This window comes from Heptranchias perlo, chromosome 5 (assembly GCF_035084215.1).
Source record: "Heptranchias perlo isolate sHepPer1 chromosome 5, sHepPer1.hap1, whole genome shotgun sequence".
Lineage (NCBI taxonomy): Eukaryota > Metazoa > Chordata > Chondrichthyes > Hexanchiformes > Hexanchidae > Heptranchias > Heptranchias perlo.
Genome location: NC_090329.1, coordinates 132,522,880 through 132,549,338, shown reverse-complemented (window position 1 = coordinate 132,549,338; position 26,459 = coordinate 132,522,880). Strand labels below are relative to the sequence as shown.

The following is a 26,459-nucleotide window of genomic DNA, read 5'->3' as shown; positions in this document are numbered from 1 at the left end:
GGCGCGAATGTTACTTGCCACTTATCAGCCCAAGTCTGGATGTTGTTCAGGTCTGCTTCATTATCTGAGGGGTTGCGAATGGAACTGAACACCTTGCAATCGTCAGTGAACTTCCCCACTTTTGACCTTCTTATGGAGGGAAGTTCATTGATGAAGCAGCTGAAGATGGTTGGGCCTAGGACACTGCCCTGAAGAACTCCTGCAGCAATGTCCTGGGGCTGAGATGATTGGCCTCCAACAACCACTACCATCTTCCTTTGTGCTAGGTATGACTCCAGCCACTGGAGAGTTTTCCCCAGATTTCCATTGACTTCAATTGTATTAGGGCTCCTTAATGCCACACTTGGTCAAATGCAGCTTTGATGTCAAGGGTAGTCACTCTCACCTCACCTCTGGAATTCAGCTCTTTTGTCCATGTTTGGACCAAGGTTGTAATGAGGTCTGAAGCCGAGTGGCCCTGGAGCATCGGTGAGCGGGTTAGTGGTGAATAAGTGTTGCTTGATAGCACTGTCATCGACACCATCCATCACTTTGCTGATGATTGAGAGTAGACTGATGGGGCAGGTGTTGTCCGGATTGGATTTGTCCTGCTTTTTGTGGACAGGACGTACCTGACAATTTTCCACTTTGTTGGGTAGATGTCAGTGTTGTAGCTGTATTGGAATAGCTTGGCTGGAGGCGCAGCTAGTTCTGGAGCACATGTCTTCAGCACTACAGCCGGGATGTTGTCGGGGCCCATAGTCTTTGCTGTATCCAGTGCACTCAGCCGTTTCTTGATACCATGTGGAGTGAATCGAATTGGCTGAAGACTGGCTTCTGTGATGGTGGGGATCTCAGGAGGAGGCCAAGTTGGATCATTGACTCGGCACTTCTGGCTGAAAATGGTTGCAAACGCTTCAGCCTTGTCTTTTGCACTCACGTGCTGGGCTCTGCCATTATTGAGGATGGGCGGATGTTCATGGAACCTCCTCCTCCCGTTAGTTGTTTAATTGTCCACCACCATTCACGACTAGATGTGGTAGGACTGCATTGCTTTGATTTGTGGGATTGCTTAGCTCTGTCTATAGCATGCTGCTTCTGCTGTTTAGCACGTATGTAGTCCTGTGTTCTAGCTTCAGCAGGTTGGCACCTCATTTTTAGGTACGCCTGGTGCTGATCCTGGCATGCTCTTCTACACTCCTCATTGAACCAGGGTTGATCCCCTGGCTTGATGGTAATGCTAAAGTGAGGGATATGATGGGCCATCAGGTTGCAGATTGTGCTGGAATACAATTCTGCTGCTGCTGATGGCCAACAGTGCCTCATGGATGCCCAGTTTTGAGCTGCTAGATCTGTTCTGAATCTATCATTTTGCACGGTGGTAGTGCCACACAACACATTGAATGGTGTCCTCAGTGTGAAGACGGGACTTCGTCTCCACAAGTACTGTGCGGTGGTCACTCCTACCATTACTGTCATGGACAGGTGCATCTGCGACAGGTGGATTGGTGAGGATGAGGGCATGTAGGTTTTTCCCTCGTGTTGGTTCTCTCACCACCTGCCGCAGGCCCGTTCTGGCAGCTATGTCCTTCAGGACTCAGCCAGCTCGGTCTGTAGTGGCACTACCGAGCTACTCTTGGTGATGGACATTGAAGTCTCCCACCCATTCTGTGCCCTTGTTACCCTCAGTGCTTTCTCTAAGTGGTTCTCAACATGGAGGAGTACTGATTCATCAGCTGAGGGAGGGCGGTAGGTGGTAATCAGCAGGAGGTTTCCTTGCCCATGTTTGACCTGATTCCCTGAGACTGCATGGGGTCCAGAGTCAATGTTGAGGACTCCCAGGGCCTGTATACCACTGTACCACCACGTCTAGTGGGCCTGTCCTGCTGGTGAGACACGACATACCCAGGAATGGTAATGGAGGAATCTGGGACGTTGGCTGAAAGTTATGATTCTGTGAGTATGGCTATGTCAGGCTGTTGCTTCAAGGTAAAAGGCGGGAGGTTTAGAGGGGATTTGAGAAAGAACTTTTTCACCCAGAGGGTGGTTGGAGTCTGGAACTCACTGCCTGAAAGGGTTGTGGAGGCAGGAACCCTCACAACATTCAAGAAGCATTTGGATGAGCACTTGAAATGCCATAGCATACAAGGCTACGGACCAAATGCTGGAATATGGGATTAGAGTAGACAGGGCTGATGGCCGGCGCGGACACGATGGGCCGAAGGGCCTCTATCCGTGCTGTATAACTCTATGACTCTATGCTTGACTAGTCTGTGGGACAGCTCTCCCAATTTTGGCACAAGTCCCCAGATGTTAGTGAGGAGGACTTTCCAGGGTTGACTGTTTGGTTTACCTTTGTTGTGTCCGGTGCCTAGTGGTCTGATGCCGGATGGTCCGTCCAGTTTTATTTTTATTATGCCCTTTTGTAGCAGGATTGTACAACTGAGTGGCTTGCTAGGCCATTTCAGAGGGCAGTTAGGATTCAAGCTCATTGCTGTGGGTCTGGAGTCACACAAAGGCCTGACCAGGTAAGGACGGCAAGTTTCCTTCCCTAAAGGACATTAGTGAACCAAATAGGTTTTTACAACAATCCAGTAGTTTCATGGTCACCATTACTGATGCTTGCTTTTTATTCCAGATTGTAGCCAAAGCATCTCGAGCATTTTTTACTCTAAATAGAGTTAACAGAGAGGTTAGATGAGGGCAATGCAGTTGATGTGTATATGGATTTTCGAAAAGCATTTGATAAAGTGCCACATATTAGGCTTGCTATTAAGATTGCGGCCCATGGAATAAAGGGGACAATAGCAACATGGATACAGAATTGGCTAAATGACAGGAAACAGAGAGAAGTGGTGAGCGGTTATTTTTCAGACAGGAGCGAGGTATGCAGTGGTGTTCCCTCGGGGTCGGTGTTGGGACCACTGCTTTTCTTGATATATATGACTTTGACTTGGGAGTACAGGGCACAATTTCAAAATTTGCGGATGACACAAAACTTGGAAGGGTAGTGAACAGTGAGGAGGATTGTGTTAGACTTCTAGAGGATATAGACACTCTGGCGGAAAGGGCAGACACGTGGCAGATGAAGTTTAACGCGGAAAAATGCGAGGTGATGCATTTCGGAAGGAAAAATTAGAAGCAATATCAACTGGAGGACACAATTCTAAAAGGGTTGGAGGAACAGAGTGATCTGGGGTGCATGTGCATAAATCATTGAAGGTGGCAGGGCAGGTTTAGAAAGCATACGGGGTCATGGGCTTTATAAATAGAGGCATAGAGTACAAAAGCAAGGAAGTCATGATGAACCTTTATAAAACACTGGTTCGGCCACAGTTCTGGGCACCGGACTTTAGGAAGGAGGTGAAGGCCTTAGAGAGGAGATTTACTCGAATGATTCCAGGGATGAGGGACTTAAATTACGTGGATACACTGGAGAGGCTTCTCCTTGGAACAGAGAAGGTTGAGAAGAGATTTGATAGAGGTGTTCAAAATCATGAAGGGTCTAGACTGAGTGGATAGAAAGAAACTGTTCCCATTGGCGGAAGGGTCAAGAACCAGAGGGCATAGATTTAAGGTAATTGGCAAAACAACCAAAGGTGATATGAGGAAAACTTTTTTACAAGGCGAGTGGTTATGATCTGGAGTGCACTGTCCGAGGGAGTGGTGGAGGCAGATTCAATCATGGCCTTCAAAAGGGAACTGGATACGTACTTGAAATGAAAAAATGTGCAGGGCTACGGGGATAGGGCGGGGCAGTGGGACTAGCTGGATTTTTTTTTATTCATTCATGGGATGTGGGCGTTGCTGGCGAGGCCAGCATTTATTGCCCATCCCTAATTGCCATTGAGAAGGTGGTGGTGAGCCGCATTCTTGAACCGCTGCAGTCTGTGTGGTGAAGGTTCTCCCCCAGAGCTGTTAGTAAGGGAGTTCCAGGATTTTGACCCAGCAACGATGAAGGAATGGCGATATATTTCCATTGCTCTTGCATAGAGCCGGCGCGGACTCAATTGGCTGAATGGCCTCTTTCCGTGCTGTAACCTTCTATGATTCTATGATTCATTGGCTTCTGCTCCCACTCCTGCACCATCACCTCCTCTTCCTCAACTCTTTCCCCATTACTCTAATTTATGCTGTATGTGTTCTATTATTTTAAGGTGCTTTCTGTAATTGAGTGCTCAAAACTTTGCCAAGCATTGCCTTGTATACATTTACTCCTGTACACTGTGCACCAATTTACAACAAATGTTATTGGACTTCTTATGGCTTTTATCAACTTGCAGGAAATTATGTATTTAACCTCCTACATCTCTCTGTTCATGCACACACTTCACCATCTTTTCATTGAATGTATACTCAAATTTTTAGAGGATGTTTATCCTCTCAAAATGTATTATCTCACAGTTCTCCACATTAAATTACATCTGCCACCTGTCTTCACATTCTGTGAACCTGTCTATGTAATCCAAAGTCTCTCCCAGTCTGAGGCTGTGTTTTGCAAAGCCCTTTTTTTGAGTCATCAGTAAATTTTAAGATTGTGTTCCCTACACCTATCAATTATTGTAATTTTGTGTTACCAACTTACAAGTACTGAAACAAGAATACTTTAACAGCTTGTGCTACCTAATTCTTACAGGAAAATGCCGCAATAGCAACAATAACATATTAAATACTTTGATAAAATAATAAAAATGTAATATTCATTGTTGTTTTCAGATAACTGACTTGCGAGAGATGCACATAGACAAAGTATTACACGAAATAGCCAAAAAGATTATAATCAAACTACCAGAGGATCATTCTTTGACTTTGGAAAACATGCTTATCTACAATGAGGTAACATTATTTTATAGATTTTTAGAATCTATACTTTGAAATCAAATTAATGACCATTGAGAAATATTTCATTTAATCAAGGGTAGCCAACAAACTTTTATTAAAGGCAAGTTGTGTTTGATAAATTTAATAGAACTTTTTGAAGTGACTGATTTGACAGATTAAGGGAATGCAGTAGCTGTGATGTATATGGATTTTCAGAAGCTATTCAGTAAAATACAAAACTTCAGGCATAGTATAAGATGAAATGTAGCAGCTTGAATAGAAAGTTCATTGCTGCACAGGAAACAAAGAGGTAGGGTTAATGGATATTACTCGGATTAGAGAAGTATTGAAAGTGGCGTATCCCAGGAGTCACTGCTTGGTCCACTTTTGTTCTCAGCGTATTTAGATTGTACTTTGGTATAGGTAACATGATATTGAAATTGCTGAAAATGCAAAAGTAGGTTTGGCAAACAGGGGAACTGGAAAATACTTCAGGAGGCCATAGGCAGGCTAGCAGAAAGGGTGGGCATGTGGCAGATGCAATTTAATGTGGATGAGTGCAAGGTTTTGGAAGGAAAACAAGGAATGGGAATATACACTCAGTGAAAAGATACTGGAGGGTGTCGATGAGCAGAGAGACTTAAGGGCAGATTTTAACTCTACCTGCCTGGCAGAAACCAGGTGAGTGGGCAGTTAAAATGGCCACGGCAACTTACGCACTTCAATCCTGCTGCCTTCCCGCAGGTTTTAATTTTAACCTGTTGTTTTAAGGAAGACTGCGAGGTCCTGCTTTAAATATGTAGATCGGGCCTCGATGACATCATCATGGCCCAAGCAATTTAACCCACAGACTGCGTGGGGAAGCTGTCTTGGCTCCCCTGCCAGGTCAACCTGGTGGCAAACACTGGAGCGGGGCCAGAAGAGGCCCATTAATTTTTGGGGGGTTTTCTTGTGGGCCGGGAGGAGCAGGAGTACTCCTCCAGACCCATAAGGAAACATTGAGCCTTCAATATCCTAGGCTTCCCTCCTGTGATGCCTTCCTGACATCTCACTTAGCCATTTTGTCGGGTCACCAGCGGCGGAATTCTGCTCCTGCCGGCCAGCTGGCGCTTTGCACAGGGTTTGGGTGGGAGGCTGATGTGGACCATGCAGATGAGACCTGGGAGTTAAAATCTCTCGGGCCTCACGCTGCAGATGACTGGGTGGTTTCCCATTCACCTCAACACCCGTCCACCCAACTCCTGCTAGGAGTTAAAATTAGGGTTTTGGGAGTTCAAATACATAATTCCCTGAAAGTGTGATTGTGAAAGAAAAAAAGAAAGAAAGACTTGATTATATATAGTGCTTTTCACAACCTCAGGAATTCCCAAAGAACTTTACAGCCAATTAAGTACTTTTGATGTGTAGTCACTGTTGTAATGTAGGAAACGTGTCAGCCAAAATTCTGCACAGCAAGGTCCCACAAACACAAAAAGGGATAAATATTGGCCAGGACACCGGGAAGAAGTACCCTGCTCTTTTACAAATTAGTGCCATGGGAACTTCTACACCTACCTGAGTGGGCAGATGGGGTCTCGGTTTAACGTCTCATCTGAAAGAGCACCTCCAACAGTATAGCACTCCCTCAATGTCAGTTTAGATTATGTGCTCAAGTCTCTGGAGTGAGTCCAACCCAGAACCTTCTGACTCAGAGACAAGGGTGCTGCCAACTAAGCCAAGGCCGACACTAATGACCAGTTTTGGGCACCCCATTATAGAAAGGACTTCAAAGCAATAGAGAGCGTACAGCATAGATTCACCAGATTAATGCCAGGGATGGAAACAATAGTTATGAGGATTCTTTACGATACTATGACTATGTCCACTGGACCAGAGAAGGCTGAAGAGATGTACAAAATATACTTACTTACCTGCTCTTCCCGACCCCATATTCAAAGGACCCTCCCTCCTCCTGATTGCTGCCGTCCCCCCATCCCAATCATGCCCCTACCCCTACAATCGCTGACGCTCCTTTCTTGATCGCCACTGCTCCCCCCCCCACCGATTGCCGCCGCTTCCCACCAACCCCCCCCCCCCCCCCAGCCACTTCTACCTCACCCCAGGCCACTGCTACATACCAACCCAATCACCCCTCTTCCCAGTCACTCCCATTCCTCATTTACCTGATGTCCACTGCTGGCATCGCGGTGCTTTGCTTTTAATTCCATTTCTCCAGCGAGCTGCCTGTTACTACGGGTGCGTTAGAATTTCTCAGCCCATTTCCCTGGTTGGAAAGCCAATGATAACGTGTCATCAATTTAAAATTATCACTGACGAGAGAGGCGAGGAGAAATTTCTCTATTCAAGGTTGTTGGAACATGAAAAGCTTTGCCTCAGAGAATGGCTGAGGCAGAGTTAATTTTTTTAAGGAAAATTAGATAAATATTTAAAGCAGAAGATATAGGGCTATAGGGAGAAAGTAACACAATGGGATTCATTTTCAATTTCTCCAGTAAAGATTCGACAAAGACATGATGGGCTGAATTGCCTGCTTTTGAGCTGTAAATGTTTATGATTCTTCATCTTCAGAATAAATTGCAAACAATAAAAATATTCAATTTTCAATCAAAAGCACAAAAGTAGTTTCAGAATATCCGTTTGAAGACTTGCAGTTGGCAAAAATAAAACTAGAATTTTGCATTGTTTTTGTGTATTTGGTTAAATTGAGATGAATTTTTCACAATGTTTGTAGAATGGGATTCGCATCAGCTGGAATGAATAATGCCCGACCAAGCCGATTCATTCAGAGCAGAACCTATTTAAATATTTACAGCTTGTTCCTGGCCCATGTTGGGCCTGGCACGGGAGCCGACCAATGGGGGCATGGCAAATTTCATGTCAGTACTCCTTAAATGTAAAATTTAAAGGAATGTTGATACATGGAGGTTCCAAACATGTTAAAAATGATCTTTCTTCACAAAGACTATGTGGCAAAAAAGTGGCTGTCAAAATGCAACATAGGTGTGAAAGCAGGAAACTGAGTTTGTGGACAAGTGAGCGCAGCACAAGAACACCCTGCTTGATGGCCAAGGAAATGGAAGTGCTGCTGCATGAGTTTGGTGCGAGCAGGGTTGCTCTTTTTATTGGTCTACAGAGGACAGCAGTGCATCAAGAAGTAGCAGCCAGGTTCAATCATATACGCACTACTCCCAAGACCTGGCAACGGATGTGGAAGAAGATGGTGCATCTGAAGGAATCTGCTAAGATAAGACTACTCAACAGTACCACTTACCCTGTACATGGGATAAAGCCTGGTAAACAGTTGCTCATGCCAAGTCCTCTAACTACCTACACCTTGCATAATCATACTGTAGTAAGGCCCCCATTCAAGCTGTAACTTACGGGTTATACCTGTGTTATAATAGCAAAGGAATGCATACAAACACATTCAGTGTTCATCCATCAATATCTAGTCATTTCTAGCACTTTTTTAGGGGAGCAGAAATGCACCGATGGCCTGTATATGTAGGGCTGTAGTGTTTCACCAGTATTAGGTTTACCCATTACTTATGTGTTTTACAGGTTTGCTGCAAAGAATGGGTAGAGATTTTAGCTCCAAAAAGCAGATATGTTGAAAAAACTGTGGACAAACTGGTGGAAATATTTGTAGGAATCTCTGATGCGATGTTAATTAATGAAATCACAAAACCTGATGTTGAACCAGGTAAGCAAACTTGCTGTTTCAAAGATACTGATAACGAGTGACATTAGAGTATTCCAACCTGAGTTGACCACAACCATTATTATTATTTAGTATATGGAGACTTGGCATAAAATTCCAGCCATCTTAAAGCATTTTCATCACCAGTATCCAAAGCGCATAGGCCACCAGATAGTTTACTTAGTGGGCTTGACTCACCGATGGAGGACATGGTTTGCATTTGTTCCCAAGGACATTTGTTTTCATCACCAAGGCCTCATAGGATTTGAGGTGCATTGGCCCTGTGCCTGTCCAGTTCGATAGCGGTTGAGAAATGCCCAACTATGAGGTGGCCAGTTGAATCTTGGTTGAGCATCTGCTGTCCACTCTTCATGCACACATTGGGTTCCACATTTCCTGCTTACAACAGTGACTACACTTAAAAGTACTTAATTGGCTGTAAAGCTCTTTGGGACGTCCTGAGGTCATGAAAGGTGCTATATAAATGAACATAGGAACATAGGAAAAAGGAGTAGGCCATTCAGCCCCTCGTGCCTGCTCCGCCATTTGATAAGATCATGGCTGATCTGTGATCTAACTCCATATACCTACCTTTGGCCCATATCCCTTAATACCCTTGGTTGCCAAAAAGCTATCTATCTCAGATTTAAATTCAGCAACTGAGCTAGTATCAATTGCCGTTTGCGAAAGAGAGTTCCAAACTTCTACCACTCTTTGTGTGTAGAAATGTTTTCTAATCTCACTCCTGAAAGGTCTGGCTCTAATTTTTAAACTGTGTCCCCTATTCCTAGAATCCCCAACCAGTGGAAATAATTTCTCTCCATCCACTCTATCTGTTCCCCTTAATATCTCATAAACTTCGATCAGATCATCCCTTAATCTTCTAAACTCCAGAGAATACAACCCCAATTTGTGTAATCTCTCCTCGTAACTTAACCCTTGAAGTCTGGGTATCATTCCAGTAAACCTACGCTGCACTCCCTCCAAGGCCAATATGTCCTTTTGAAGGTGCGGTGCCCAGAACTGCTCACAGTACTCCAGGTGCGGTCTAACCAGGGTTTTGTATAGCTGCAGCATAACTTCTGCCCCTTTGTACTCCCGTCCTCTAGATATAAAGGCCAGCATTCCATTAGCCTTCTTGATTATTTTCTGCACCTGTTCATGACACTTCAATGATCTATGTACCTGAACCCCTAAGTCCCTTTGGACATCCACTGTTTTTAACTTTTTACCATTTAGGAAATACCCTGTTCTATCCTTTTTTGATCCAAAGTGGATGACCTCACATTTGTCTACATTGAATTCCATTTGCCACAGTTTTGCCCATTCACCTAATCTATCAATATCGCTTTGTAATTTTATGTTTTCATCTACACTGCTTACAATGCCACCAATCTTTGTGTCATCGGCAAACTTAGATATGAGACTTTTAATGCCTTCATCTGAGTCGTTAATAAATATTGTGAATAATTGAGGCCCCAAGACAGATCCCTGCGGGACTCCACTAGTCACATCCTGCCAATGTGAATACCTACCCATGATCCCTACTCTCTGTTGCCTTTCGCTCATCCAATTTCCGAACCAAGTCCATACTTTTCCCTCGATTCCAAGGGCTTCTATCTTAGCTAACAGCCTCTTATGTGGGACTTTATCAAATGCCTTCTGGAAGTCCACATAAATAACATCCATTGACATTCCCCTGTTCTCTACTTTAGTCACCTCTTCAAAAAATTCAATCAGGTTTATCAGGCATGACCTACCTTTCACAAATCCATGCTGGCTCTCTCTGATTAACTGAAAATTCTCGAGGTGTTCAGTCACCCTATCCTTAATTATAGACTCCAGCATTTTCCCCACAACAGCTGTTAGGCTAACTGGTCTATAATTCCCCAGTTTCCCTCTCTCTCCTTTCTTAAAAAGCGGAGTGACATGTGCAATTTTCCAACCTAGAGGTGATATGGAGATGCCGGGGGACAGTTCCTGAATCTGGAGAACTTTGATAGATTATAGTTAGGGCATCTGCAATGTACTTACCGACTTCCTTTAAAACCCTGGGATGGAAACCATCTGGTCCTGGGGATTTGTCACTCTTTAGTGCTATTATTTTCTTCGATGTGGAGATGCCGGTGATGGACTGGGGTGGACAAATCTAAGGAATCTTACAACACCAGGTTATAGTCCAACAGTTTTATTTGAAAATCACAAGCTTTCGGAGGCTTTCTCCTTCATCAGGTGAGTGTGGGATTCCTTGAAGGTTACCGCATTTTTGTCAGAGAGCAATGCCTGGTGATTACAGATAATCGTTCCAACTGCCCATTGTCAAGGCAATCAGACAGAGAGACAGTACATACAGGACTACTGAATATACAAACGGTCCGAACCCAAAGACAGAGAGAGAGAGAGAGAGACAGAGAAACATCCGAAAGGAAGAGAAAGAGAGAGAATGACCAGTTGTATTAAAAACAGATAACTCATTTTTCGCTGGTGGGGTTACGTGCAGCGTGACATGAACCCAAGATCCCGCTCCGGGGAAGTACTGGACGATGAAGGGTACTCTGTTGGTTGCGTCCCGTGTTTGTCTTCTGAGGAGGTCTATGCGATTTTTCGCTGTGGCCCGTCGGAACTGTCGATTGATGAGTCGAGCGTCATATCCCATTCTTGTGAGGGCGTCTTTCAGCGTCTGTAGGTGTCCATCGCGTTCCTCCTCGTCTGAGCAGATCCTATGTATTTGCAGGGCCTGTCCATAGGGGATGGCCTCTTTGACGTGGTTAGGGTGGAAGCTGGAAAAGTGGAGCATCGTGAGGTTGTCCGTGGGCTTGCGGTAGAGTGAGCTGCTGAGGTGCCCGTCTTTGATGGAGATTCGTGTGTCCAAGAAAGAACCCGATTCTGAGGAGTAGTCCATGGTGAGTTTGATGGTGGGATGGAACTTGTTGATGTTATCGTGTAGTCTCTTCAGTGATTCTTCGCCGTGGGTCCAAAGGAAGAAAATGTCGTCGATGTATCTGGTGTATAGCATTGGTTAGAGGTCCTGTGCAGTGAAGAAGTCGTGCTCGAACTTGTGCATGAAAATGTTGGCGTATTGGGGTGCGAATTTGGTCCCCATGGCTGTTCCGTGTGTTTGGGTAAAGAACTGGTTATCGAAGGTGAAGACATTGTGATCCAGGATGAAGCGGATGAGTTGTAGGATGGCGTCTGGAGATTGGCTGTTGTTGGTGTTGAGTACTGATGCTGTTGCAGCGATGCCGTCATCGTGGGGGATACTGGTGTAGAGTGCCGAGACATCCATCGTGGTGAGAAGTGTTCCTGGTTCAACTGGTCCGTGGGTGCTGAGTTTTTGTAGGAAGTCCGTAGTGTCGCGACAGAAGCTGGGGGTTCCCTGTACGATGGGTTTCAGGATGCCCTCGACGTATCCAGAGAGGTTCTCACACAGGGTTCCGTTGCCTGATACGATAGGACGTCTGGGTGTGTTGCCCTGTGTATCTTTGGGAGGCAGTAGAAGTCTCCCACGCGGGGAGTACGTGGGATGAGAGCGCGTAGGATGCTTTGAAGGTCTGGATCGAAGGTCTTGATCAGTTTGTTGAGCTGGTGGGTGTGTTCTTTGGTCGGATCTGCGGGTAACTGTCTGTAGTGTTCCTGGTTGTCCAGTTGTCGGTATGCTTCTTTGCAATAGTCCGTTCTGCTCTGTATGACGATGGCTCCTCCTTTGTCCGCTGGTTTGATGACGATGTTCATTACTGTTGCTTTACTTATGTTAATTTTATCGAGTCCCTGTCCCCGATTCAATATTAGCTTTCTTGGGATACTGTAAATACTGACGCAAAGTAATTTTTCAACCTGTCCGCCATTTCCCCATTGTCAATGACAGTATCCCCACTTTCAGTTTTTAAGGGGCCAACACTGCCCCTGACCACCCTCTTCCTAATATAACTATATAAGTTCTTCGTATTGGTTTTGATATCCCTTGCAAGTTTCTTTTCATGCTCTCTTTTTGTAGCCCTTACTATCTGTTTTGTGACCCTTTGTTGATCTTTGTATCTTTCCCATTCACCAGGACCTGTGCCATTTTTTGCCTTTTTGTATGTCCTTTCCTTAAACAAATTTCTTCGTTACTAATTTGTTAATGGCTCCTATTTTAGTCATGAACTTGGATGCACCCTGTTCCTTTGGTTGTCTGCTTGGGAATAGTACCAATTATTCTGTAGTGAAAATAATTTATAGCTCGACTATGTTGGCAGCCTTCCTTTCTCCTTCTCATCCTTAGGAAGGGTTACCAAGTGAAGGAGGCACTGAGTGAGGTGGGGGTTGGGGGTAAAAAGAGTAAAAATCCAGGGCTGCTCTTCTAGCAGGTGATTGCACAACATTATTGGCAGAGACCTCAGGACAGTTAGTCATCCATTATATTGTCCCTTACCTCTTTAGTTGTCCACGGCTGTTTTTTTTGGCATGTAGAGTTCTTGCCCCTCAGGGGTATAAACCGGTTCTGTATCACGTTTAATGTTTCTTCAAACTTTTCCCACTGATCATCAGTTGTTTTACCCATTAACAGATTTGCCCAGTTGACTGTGGACAGTCTCTGTCTCATCCCATTGAAGTTGGCCTTACCCAAGTCTAGAACCTTAGCAGCAGATTCACTTTTTTCCCTTTCAAACACTACATTGAACTCGATCATGTTATGATCACTATTGGATAGATGTTCACGCACAGTTAAGCTGTTAACTAAATCTGGTTCATTACTCATTACTAAATCTAGTATGTAAGGAGTCGCATAACACCAGGTTATAGTCCAACAGCTTTATTTGAAATCACAAGCTTTCGGAGCTTTGCACCTTTGTCAGGTGAAGTGACGAAGGAGTATAAGGAATAAATTAAATGAACTACAGGTTCAAATTCAAATTGGAGGGTATGACATGTTAGCATTACAGAGACATGGCTGCAGGATGGTCAGGATCAGGAACTGAATATACCGGGTTATAAGGTCTACAGGAGAGACAGGGAAAATGGAAGAGGGGGAGGAGTAGCCTTAATGATTAGAGATGAAATCACTTCAATGATAAAGGAGGATATAAGGAGAGGTAAGCAGCCAACAGAGACCTTATGGATTGAATTGAGAAACAGGAAAGGATCTAAGACTATCGTGGGAATTGTGTATAGTACCCCTGGCAGCAGCTCTGAAGTGCTTGATTGTATAAATGCAGAGAAAAGCTTGTGATTTCAAATAAAGCTGTTGGACTATAACCTGGTGTTGTGTGACTCCTTACATTTGTCCACCCCAGTCCATCACCGGCATCTCCACATCATAAATCTAGTATGGCTTGCCCCCTTGTTGGCTCTCGGACATACTGCTGTAGAAAATTATCCCGAACACACTCAAGAAATTCACTACCTTTCTGACAGTTGCTAATCTGCTTTTCCCAATCTATGTGAAGGTTAAAGTCCCCCATTAAGACCACTATGCCTTTCTTACACGCTTGTCTAATCTCTGCATTTATACAATCAAGCACTTCAGAGCTGCTGCCAGGGGTACTATACACAATTCCCACGATAGTCTTAGATCCTTTCCTGTTTCTCAATTCAATCCATAAGGTCTCTGTTGGCTGCTTACCTCTCCTTATATCCTCCTTTATCATTGAAGTGATTTCATCTCTAATCATTAAGGCTACTCCTCCCCCTCTTCCATTTTCCCTGTCTCTCCTGTAGACCTTATAACCCGGTATATTCAGTTCCTGATCCTGACCATCCTGCAGCCATGTCTCTGTAATGCTAACATGTCATACCCTCCAATTTGAATTTGAACCTGTAGTTCATTTAATTTATTCCTTATACTCCGTGCATTTGTATATAGAACTCTTAGTTGGGCCACACACCCTAGCCTGACCTTCAGCTTTGATGATGGGTTAATCACCTTACGCCTTCTAGTTTTCACTATTTCTGTATTGCCTAAAGTACACTTTCTTTCCGCTGCTCTACGCTTTTCCCTTTCACTTGTTCTTGAACAACTGTTTGTACTATTTGTATTGTAAATTTCCCCTGGGTCTTCCCCTCTCTTCCTGCTCTCAACTTTACTCCCTTCTGACTCCCCGCCCAGTTTCCCATCCCCCTGCCACTCTAGTTTAAACCTTCCCCAACAGCACTAGCAAACACCCCCGCGAGGACATTGGTCCCGGTCCTGCTCGGGTGTAACCCGTCCCGCTTGTACAGGTCCCACCTTCCCCAGAACCGGTCCCAATGTCCCAGGAATCTTAATCCCTCCCTCCTACACCATCCCTGCAGCCACGCATTCATCCTGTCTATTCTCCTGTTCCTATACTCACTAGCACGTGGCACTGGTAGTAATCCTGAGATCGCTACCTTTGAGCTCCTGCTTTTTAATTTATCTCCTAACTCCTTGAATTCACCTTGCAGGACCTCATCCCTTTTTTTAACCTATGTCGTTGGCAACGATATGGACCACGACTATTGGCTGTTCACCCTTCCCCTCCAGAATGCCCTGCAGCCGCTCCGTGACATCCTTGACCCTAGCACCAGGGAGGCAACATACCATCCTGGAGTCACGTTTAGGGCCGCAGAAACGCCTATCTGTTCTCCTATGTCTTTCTTTAAAGGAAAGTCAAAGGAATTTAGGAAAGGTTGACCACATTGGGTGTTTTGAAGAGAGCTGCACTGTGGTGGATAGAACAAGTCAGGGTGAATCGGCTACTGCATCTGAATGACGAAGATAGGGAAAAGCTATGTTATCGAGGACTGGTAAACACAGAGGGAATTAGGGTGCAATGTGCCTTACACAAGAAGCATAGTAACATGTAGTTGAGTGTCCAGCAGATAAGTATGTGGTGAGCAAGCTCTAATAAGAGTGTAATATTCCACAACTGAGTGCAGATGAGTGTAAAGTAGAGCCATTTGCTCTTCATGATGAGATGGCAAGTTTGGCGGTTAGGTTATTTTGGATTTTGTTTTTCTCAGCAGTTTTCAGAAGATGGTTTTTGTAGATTAGTGATACCAAAGTAAAACTTGGTGAGCTTCATGTTTGAGAAGTTAACCATTTATGTTGATAGTGAGTTCACAAGAGGCATTGTGCAGGTGGAAAGACAGAGGGCACAGTCTTTATGGTACTTTGTTGAAGATGCCATTTCAAGCAGTAGGATCATAGAATCTTACAGCACAGAAGGAGGCCATTCCACCCATCATGCCTGTGTCGGCTCTTTGAAGAATCCAATTCGTCCCATGACCCTGCTTTTTCCCCATAGCCCTTCAAATTTTTTCTTTTCAAGTATATATCCAATTCCCTTTTGAAAGTTATTGTTGAATCTGCTTCCACCATTCTTTCAGGCAGTGAATTCCAGATCATATCAACTCGCTGCGTAAAACCATTTCTCCTCGCCTCCCCTCTGGATCTTTTGCCAATTATCTTAAATCTGTGTTCTCTGGTGACCGACCCTCCAGCCAGTGGAAACAGTTTCTCCTTATTTACTCTTATCAATGCATTTCATAACTTTGAAGACCTCTATTAAATCTCCCCTTAACCCTCTCTGCTCTAAGGAGAATAATTCCAGCTTCCTTAGTCTCATAGAATTATAGAAAGTTACGGCACAGAAGGAAGCCATTCAGCCCATCGTGTCCATGCCGGCCGAAAAAGAGCTATCCAGCTTAATCCCACTTTCCAGCACTTGGTCCGTAACCCTGTAGGTTACGGCACTTCAAGTGTTCATCCAAGTACTTTTTCAGTGAGTTGAGGGTTTCTGCCTCTACCAACCTTTTGGGCAGTAAGTTCCAGACCCCCACCACCCTCTGGGTGAAAAAAATTTCTCCTCAGCTCCCCTCTAATCCTTCTACCAATTACTTGAAACCTGTGCCCCTGGTCACTGACCCCTCTGCTAAGGGAAATAGGTCCTCTCCATCTATTCTATCGAGTCCCGTCATAATTTTATATATCTCAATTAAATCTCACCTATTGTTCCAAAGAAAACATCCCTGGCCTATCCAGTCTTTTCTCATAGCTAAAATTCTCCCTGGCAACATCCACGTAAATCTCCTCTGTACCCTCTCTAGTGGAATCACATCTTTCCTGTAATGTGGTGACCAGAACTGTACGCAGTACTCAAGCTGTGGCCTAACCAATGTTTTATACAGATCCAGCATAACCTCCCTGCTCTTATATTCTATGCCTCAGCTAATAAAGGAGACTATCCCATATGCCTTTTTAACCACCTTATCTACCTGTCCTGCTACCTTCAGAGATCTATGGACATGCATTCCAAGGTCCCTCTGTTCCTCTACACCTCTCAGTATCTTCCCATTTATTGTGTACTCCCTTGCCTTGTTTGACCTCCCCAAATGCATTACCTCACACTTCTCCAGATTGAATTCCATTTGCCACCTGACCTGACCATTGATATCTTCATGCCGTCTACATCTTTCCTCCTCAATAACAAACATACGGCCAATTTTTTTTATCATCTGCAAACTTCTTGATCAAACCCCCCCCATTCAAGTCCAAATCATTAATATATACTACAAAAAGCAAGGAACCTAGTACTGAGCCTTGCGGGACCCCAATAGAAACAGCCTTCCAGTCGCAAAAACACCTGTCAAACTTTGCTTTCTGCCAATGAGCCAATTTTGGATCCAACTAGCCACTTTCCCTTGGATCTCATGGGCTTTTACTTTTTTTGACCAGTCAGCCATTTGGGACCTTGTCAAAAGCCTTGCTAAAATCTATGTAGATTGCATCAAACGCGTTACCCTCATCGACCCTCCTCAAAAAATTCAATCAAGTTAGTCAGACACGACCTCCCCTTAACAAATCCATGCTGACTGTCCATGATTAACCCGTGCCTTTCTAAATGACGATTTATGCTGTCCCTCAGAATCAATTCCAATAATTTGCCCACCACTGAGGTTAGACTGACTGGCCTTTTCATTACTCGATCCATCTCTATCTCCCTTTTTAAACAACAGTACAACATTAGCAGTCCTCCAATCCTCCAGCACCATACCCTTAGCCAGGGAGGATTGAAAAATGATGGTCAGAGCCTCCGCTATTTCCTCCCTTGCTTCTTTTAACAGCCTGGGATTAATTTCATCCGGGCCTGGCGATTTATCTACTTTCAAAGATGCTAATCCCCTTAATACTTCCTCTCTCACTTTGTTTATTCCATCCAATATTTCACACTTTTCCTCCTTAACTACAATGTCTGCGTTGTCCCCCTCTTTTGTGAAGACAGACGCAAAGTAGTCATTAAGAACCGTACCCACATCTTCCGCCTCCACACACAGGTTACCTTTTTGGTCTCTACTCTTTCCTTAGTTGTCCTCTTTATGTATTTATAAAACATCTTTCAGTTTAACTTGATTTTACTTGCCAGTATTTTTTCATGCCCTCTCTTTGTTTTTCTAATTTCCTTTTTTAATTTCACCGCTGCACTTTCTATACTCCTCTAGGTTTTTTGTAGTATTGAGCTCTTGGTGTCTGACATAAGCTTCCCTTTTTTGCCTTATCTTACCCTGTATGCTCCTTGTCATCCAAGGGGCTCCAGATTTGGCAGCCCCACCCTTTTTCTTTGTGGGAACATTTTTTTCTGAACCCCTTGAATCTCCCCCTTGAATGCTTCCCACTGCTCTGACACTGATTTACCTTCAAGGAGCTGTTTCCAGTCCACTTTTGCTGAATCACTTCTCAGCTTAGTAAATTTGGCCTTGCCCCAATTTAGAACTTTTACTCCTGTTCTATCTTTGTCCTTTTCCATAACTATGCTAAATCTAACTGAATTATGATTACTACCACCAAAATGCTCTCCCATTGATACCTCCTTCCACCTCCCCAGCTTCATTCCCTAAACCTAAATCCAGAACTGCCCGCTCCTCTTGTTGGGCTTGCTACTTACTGGCTAAAAATTTCTCCGGAATGCAATTTAAGAATTCTGCGCCCTCTCTACCTTTTGCACTGATTGTATCCCAGTTAATATTAGGGCAGTTGAAATCCTCTACTATTACTGCCCTATTGTTTTTGCACTTCTCAGAAATTTGCCGACATATTTGCTCTTCCATCTCCCTCTGACTGATTGGGGGTCTATAGTACACTCCCAGCTGTGTGACTACCCCTTTTTTGTTCTTAACTCAACCCATATGGCGTCATTTGATGATCCTGTTCACATATCATCCCTCTTCACAGCTGTAATTGTTCCTTTAACCAATATTGCCACCCCCCCTCCTTTTCTAGTCTCCTTTCCTATTCTCTCCATGTAACTGAAGTCGCTCATCCCTGGTATCATTCTAGTAAATCTCATCTGTATCCGTTGCAAGGCATCCTTAAATACTCTGCCATAAGTTTCATTGTCAAGGACAAAATTAATTCTCACTTGGAGAAGCATGCATTAATAAGGGACAGCCAGCACGAATTTGTTAAAGGCAAATCATATCTGACTAATCTGATTGAGTTCCCAGATGAAGTAACAGAGGGGATTGATGAAGGTAGTGCAATAGATGTATATATGGACTTTCAAAAGGCTTTTGATAAAGTACCACATAACAGACTTATTCAGAAAATAGATGCACGTGGTTTTAAAGGGTCAGTGGTAACTTGAATACGTAATTGGCTAAGGGATAGGAGGCAGAGAATAGCGGTGAACGGATGTTTTTTGACTGGAGAGAAGTATGCAGTGGGGATCCCCCCTGTGGTCGGTATTAGGACCATTGCTTTTCTTATTAGACATAAATGACCTGTACTTGGGTATAGGGAGTACAATTTCGATGTTTGCAGATGATACAAAACTTGGCAACATTGTAAATAGTGAGCAGGATAGCAGCAGACTTCAGGTGGACAGAGACAAACTGGTGAAGTGGGCAGACACATGGCAGATACAATTTAATGCGTATAAGTGTGAAGTGATGCACTTTGGGAGGAACAACATGGAGAGGCAGTACAATCTAAATGGTACTATTTTGAGGGCGTGCATGTGCAGAAGGGCCTGGGCGTACATAATCACAAATCTTTGAAAGTGGCACGGCAAGTTGATATGGCATTTGAGAAAACATATGAGATACTTGGCTTTGTAAATTGGGGCATTGAATACAAAAAGAGGGAAATCATGCTAAACCTTTACAGATCACTGGCTTGGCCTCAGCTGGAATATTGCTTACAATTCTGGACGCTATACTTTAGAAAGGATGTCAAGGCCTTGTAAAGGGTACAGAGGAGGTATACCAAGATGATACCAGGAATGAGGGACTTCAGTTATGTGGAGACATTGGAGAAGCTGGGATTGTTCTCCTTAGAGCAGAGTAGGGGAGAATTGATAGAAGTGTGCTAAAGTATGAAGGGTTTTGATAGAGCAAGTAGGGAGAAACTTTTTCCTCTGGCAAGTGGGATGGTAACCAGAGGTCACAGATTTAAGATAATTAGAACTAGAGGGGAAATGAGGAGAATTTTTTTCAAACAGAAGGTTGTTAAGATCTGGAACGCACTATTTGAAAGATTGGTGGAAGAAGATTCCACAGGAACTTTCAAAAGGCAATTGGATATGTACTTGAAGAGGACTAATTTGAAGGGTTATGGGAAAAAGCTGGGGTGTGGGACTAAATTGGACATTTCTTTCAAAGAGCCGGCATAGACACGATGGGACGAATGACCTCCTTCAGTGCTGTAAGATTCTATGATTCTTTATCATTAGTGAGTTTAGATTCCATGGTGGAAAAGCCACTAGCTTGAGAAACAAAGGCATTGTCATCAGCACAGATGAATTTCAGCAATGTGGTCGCAGGCAGGTTGTTTATGTATAGATTAAAAGTTGCTGCAAGAACTCATCCTGAGGGAGGCCATTGATTTGGTATCTCCATGAGCTGGTGCATTCGGCCACCCATACTCTGAAATATCTTCCCTGTAGCAGTAATTCAACCAAGCAGATGGCCTAATATGGCAGGAATCTCGATAATTTTGCCAGAAAACGAGTATGCCACAGAGTATCGTATGCTGCTCTTGGATCGAGGAAGACAACACCAGTCTGAAGGTTTCTCTGAAAGCCATTTTCAATGCAGGTCATTAGGATGAGTTGCATCGACAGCTAGAGATATGTGCTGTGCAGAGCAGTCACTCGAGTATCTTATAGCAAATATTTGGGAGGGACATTGGTCAGTAGATTGCTACTAACCGTGGGTCCTTGCTGGCTTAAGTAGGCCAATGATCTTTACTCGGTACCATACTCCTGGGGTTCGATGTTCAAGGACGACACGTGTGAAGAAAAGTAACAGCCAATTACAATTTTTTTATTCATTCATGGGATGTGAGCATCGCTGGCGAGTCCAGCATTTATTGCCCATCCCTAATTGCCCTTGAGAAGGTGGTGGTGAGCCGCCTTCTTGAACCGCTGCAATACATGTGGTGAAGATTCTCCCACAGTGTTGTTAGGAAGGGAGTTCCAGGATTTTGACCCAGCAACGATGAAGGAACGGCGATATATTTCCAAGTCGGGATGGTGTGTGACTTGGAGGGGAACGTGCAGGTGGAGTTGTTCCCATGTTCCTGCTGCCCTTGTCCTTCTAGATGGTAGAGGTCACGGGTTTGGGAGGTGCTGTCGAAGAAGCCTTGGCGAGTTGCTGTAGTGCATCCTGTGGATGGTACACACTGCAGCCATAGTGCGCCGGTGGTGAAGAGAATGAATGTTTCGGGTGAACATAAGAACATAAGAAATAGGAGCAGGAGTAGGCCAATCGGCCCTTCGAGCCTGCTCCGCCATTTAATAAGATCATGGCTGATCTGATCCTAACCTCAAATCTAAATCCATGTCCAATTTCCTGCCCGCTCCCCGTAACCCCTAATTCCCTTTACTTCTAGGAATCTGTCTATTTCTGTTTTGAATTTATTCAATGATGTAGCTTCCACAGCTTCCTGGGGCAGCAAATTCCACAGACCTACCACCCTCTGAGTGAAGAAGTTTCTCCTCATCTCAGTTTTGAAGGAGCAGCCCCTTATTCTAAGATTATGCCGCCTAGTTCTAGTGGTGGATGGGGAGCCAATCAAGAGGACTGCTTTTTCGTGGATGGTGTTGAGCTTCTTGAGTGTTGTTGGAGCTGCACTCATCCAGGCAAGTGGAGAGTATTCCATCACACTGAACACTAATAATCCAGAGTCATGAGTTCAAATCCTGCCACGGCAGCTGGGGAATTTAAATTCAATTAATTAAATTCAATTAATTAAATAAAATCTGAAATTAAAATGCTAGTATCAGTAATGATAACCATGAAACGACCGGATTGTCGTAAAAACCCATCTGGTTCACGAATGTCCTTCAGGGAAGGAAACCTGCTGTCCTCACCCGATCTGGCTGATATGTGACTCCAGACCCACAGCAATGTGGTTGATTCTTAATTGCCCTCTGAAAAGGCCCAGCAAGCTACTCAATTGTACAATCTTGCTGAAAAAAGTCATAATAAGAATAAAACCGGACGGACCACCCGGCATCGGACCACTAGGCACCGGACACGACAAAGGCAAACCAAGCCCACTCGACCCTGCAAAGTCCTCCTCACTAACATCTGGGGACTTGTGCCAAAATTGGGAAAGCTGTCCCACAGACTAGTCAAGCAACAGCCTGACATAGCCATACTCACAGAATCATACCTTTCAGCCAACGTCCCAGACTCTTCCATCACCATCCCTGGGCATGTCCTGTCCCAGTGGCAGGACAGACCCACCAGAGGTGGCAGTACAGTGATATACAGTCATGAGGGAGTGGTCCTGGGAGTCCTCAACATTGACTCCGGACCCCATGAAATCTCATGGCATCAGGTCAAACATGGGCAAGGAAACCTCCTGCTGATTACCACCTACTGCTCTCCCTCAGCTGATGAATCAGTCCTCCTCCATGTTGAACACCACTTGGAGGAAGCACTGAGGGTAGCAAGGGCACAGAATGTACTCTGGGTGGGGGACTTCAATGTCCATCATCAAGAGTGGCTCGGTAGCACCACTACTGACCGAGCTGGCCGAGTCCTGAAGGATATAACTGCCAGACTGGGCCTGCGGCAGGTGGTGAGCGAACCAACACGAGGGAAAAACCTACTTGACCTCGTCCTCACCAATCTACCTGTTGCAAATGCATCTGTCCATGACAGTATTGGTAGGAGTGACCACCACACAGTCCTCGTGGAGATGAGGTCCTGTCCTCGCACTGAGGACACCATCCAACGTGTTGTGTGGCACTATCACTGTGCTAAATGGGATAGATTCAGAACTGATCTAGCAGCTCAAAACTGGGCATCCATGAGGCGCTTTGGGCCATCAGCAGCAGCAGAATTGTATTCCAGCACAATCTGTAACCTCATGGCCTGGCATATTCCTCACTCTACCATTACCAACAAGCCAGGGGATCAATCGTGGTTCATTGAGGAATGTTGAAGAGCATGCTAGGAGCAGCACCAGGCGTACCTAAAAATGAGGTGCCAACCTGGTGAAGCTACAACTCAGGACTACATGCATGCTAAATAGCTGAAGCAACATGCTATAGACAGAGGTAAGTGATTAAGTGATTCCACAACCAACGGATCAGATCAAAGCTCTGCAGTTGTGCCACATCCAGTCGTGAATGATGGTGGACAATTAAACAATTAACGGGAGGAGGAGGCTCTGTAAACATCCCCATCCTCAATGATGGCGGAGTCCAGCACGCGAGTGCAAAAGACAAGGCTGAAGCGTTTGCAACCATCTTCAGCCAGAAGTGCCGAGTGGATGATCCATCTCGGCCTCCTCCCGACATCCCCACCATCACAGAAGCCAGTCTTCAGCCAATTCGATTCACTCCACGTTATATATAGAAATGGCTGAGTGCACTGGATACAGCAATGGTTATGAGCCCCAACAACATCCCGGCTATAGTGCTGAAAACTTGTGCTCCAGAACTAACTGCGCCACTAGCACAGCTACAACACTGGCATCTACCCGATAATGTGGAAAATTGCCCAGGTATGTCCTGTCCACAAAAAGCAGGACAAATCCAATCCGGCCAATTACCGCCCCATCAGTCTACTCTCAATCATCAGCAAAGTGATGGAAGGTGTCGTTGACAGTGCTATCAAGCGGCACTTACTCACCAATAACCTGCTCACTGATGTTCAGTTTGCATTCTGCCAGGACCACTCGGCTCCAGACTTCATTACAGCCTTGGTCCAAACATGGACAAAAGAGCTGAATTCCAGAGATGAGGTGAGAGTGACTGCCGTTGACATCAAGGCAGCATTTGACCGAGTGTGGCACCAAGCAGCCACAGTAAAATTGAAGTCAATGGGAATCAGGGGAAAAACTCTCCAGTGGCTGGAGTTGTACCTAGCACAAAGGAAGATGGTAGTGGTTGTTGGAGGCCAATCATCTCAGCCCCAGGGCATTGCTGCAGGAGTTCCTCAGAGCAGTGTCCTAGGCCCAACCATCTTCAGCTGCTTCATCAATGACCTTCCCTCCATCATAAGGTCAAAAATGGGGATGTTCGCTGATGATTGCACAGTGTTCAGTTCCATTCGCAACCCCTCAGATAATGAAGCAGTCCGAGCCCGCATGCAGCAAGACCTGGACAACATCCAGGCTTGGGCTGATAAGTGGCAAGTAACATTCATGCCAGACACGTGCCAGGCAATGACCATCTCCAACAAGAGAGAGTCTAGCCACTCCCCTTGACATTCAACGGCATTACCATCACCGAATCCCGCACCATCAACATTCTGGGGGTCACCATTGACCAGAAACTTAACTGGACCAGCCATATAAATACTGTGGCTACAAGAGCAGGTCAGAGGCTGGGTATTCTGCGGCGAGTGACTCACCTCCTGACTCCCCAAAGCCTTTCCACCATCAACAAGGCACAAGTCAGGAGTGTAATGGAATACTCTCCACTTGCCTGGATGAGTGCAGCTCCAACAACACTTAAGAAGCTCGACACCATCCAGGACAAAGCAGCCCACTTGATTGGCTCCCCATCCACCACCCTAAACATTCACTCCCTTCACCACCGGCGCACAGTGGCTGCAGTGTGTACCATCCACAGGATGCACTGCAGCAACTCGTCGAGGTTTCTTTGACAGCACCTCCCAAACCCGCGACCTCTACCACCCAGAAGGACAAGAGCAGCAGGCACATTGGAACAACACCACCTGCACGTACCCCTCCAAGTCACACACCATCCCAACTTGGAAATATATCGCCGTTCCTTCATCGTCGCTGGGTTAAAATCCTGGAACTCCCTTCCCAACAGCACTGTGGGAGAACCTTCACCACACGGACTGCAGCGGTTCAAGAAGGCGGCTCACCACCACCTTCTCAAGGGCAATTAGGGATGGGCATTAAATGCTGGCCTCGCCAGCGACGTCCACATCCCATGAACGAATAAAAAAAAACTCCTGACTTGTGCCTTGTAGATGGTGGAAAGACTTTGGGGAGTCAGGAGGTGAGTCACTCGCCGCAGAATACCCAGCCTCTGACCTGCTCTTGTCGCCACAGTATTTATATGGCTGGTCCAGTTAAGTTTCTGGTCGATGGTGACCCCCAGGATGTTGATGGTAGGCGATTCAAGGGGAGGTGGTTAGACTCCCGCTTGTTGGAGATGGTCATTGCTTGGCACTTGTCTGGCGCGAATGTTACTTGCCACTTATCAGCCCAAGCCTGGATGTTGTCCAGGTCTTGCTGCACGCGGGCATGGACTGCTTCATTATCTGAGGGGTTGCGAATGGAACTGATCACTGTGCAATCATCAGCGAACATCCCCATTTCTGACCTTATGATGGAGGGAAGGCCATTGATGAAGCAGCTGAAGATGGTTGGGCCTTGGACACTGCCCTGAGGAACTCCTGCAGCAATGCCCTGGGGCTGAGATAATTGGCATCCAACAACCACTACCATCTTCCTTTGTGCTTGGTATGGCTCCAGCCACATGCTTGTGGACCAAGGTTTTTCAAAAATTCAAGGCATATGTTTTCATAGCTGGCTGCAGTACTAAGTTTCATTTTTTGTTAAGTTCTGATGGGGTGAAGGTTGGTGAGTGTTTCTGGTTCAGGACATTTAGATTAAAGTGGCACCATTCATCATGTACTTTCCATTCGAAGACTTTGTTGCAGGAGTCTCTTGCCACCTATGATAGGTGATTGGTAAGGGCATTTGCTGACATAGATGGTCAGGTCTGTGCTGGTAGATGTTGAGCAGCATCTAGGCGATGGATGAGCCTCTAGCTTTTACGACTTAAAATTTGTGAGATTGACTCTTCCCAAAGGGCTGGACGAGCCGCATCATGATTTAAGCAGCTAGTCTGCAGTATCTGAGATGCCAGATTCATTGTCCAGTTTCACTAGGTCAGCGCACTCTTTGTCCAGGCACAAAGTGTACAAGGGGCAAAAGTCATGAGAGATTGTGGATTTCGCAGCTTTGTCGAGGGTTCCACAAATGCTTTTGTAAGCTTCCTCGATTAGGATGTTATACCGTGGGATAGCAACAATCATTAGTTCAAAAATTTCTGTGAACAAAGTCCAATTGGCTTTCCTGAAGATCAATTTGGGTTATCTTATCCTTTTGATGAGTGTTGTTGCATGCCATTATGGATAAATGATGGTCCGTGCTAACTATGTGAAAAGTCGTTGAAAGAATGCATGATACTAGTTGTGGGTGACTGTTGATTGATGTGACCCACCAGATTTCAGGTAAGTATTCTTGACCCTATCTCGCTGGCCAGAAGGTACCACGCTGTTTAGGGTCATAGAGGAGGCAATGGTCAGTATTTGATGCCAGACTTTGTAATCGATCATCGTCTTCTTTGGATTGTGAGTAACTCCAATCTGTGACTATTAAAGTCACCAATATCGATAGCTGGGTGAGAAATGGATTCTCTTCCGTAGCCTGCTCCAAACCCCCCTCCCGGGACTTCCCTGTGTGCTGCTGCCGCCAGCAAGACAGGCGGCCCGACATTGATCTCTATCTCTAGATCCTTAACTA

General features: G+C 45.1%; 1 protein-coding gene across 1 annotated transcript in view; it reads left to right on the top strand.

The window, feature by feature from the left end:
* Positions 1-26,459, top strand: part of LOC137322209 (dynein axonemal heavy chain 8-like) — a 1,675,662-nt gene that overhangs the window by 489,340 nt on the left and 1,159,863 nt on the right. Inside the window, exons 21-23 of the mRNA XM_067985325.1 lie at positions 4,696-4,815; positions 8,362-8,503; positions 26,161-26,167. Of these exons, the coding sequence (XP_067841426.1) occupies positions 4,696-4,815; positions 8,362-8,503; positions 26,161-26,167 (269 nt within the window). The remainder of the gene's footprint in view (positions 1-4,695; positions 4,816-8,361; positions 8,504-26,160; positions 26,168-26,459) is intronic.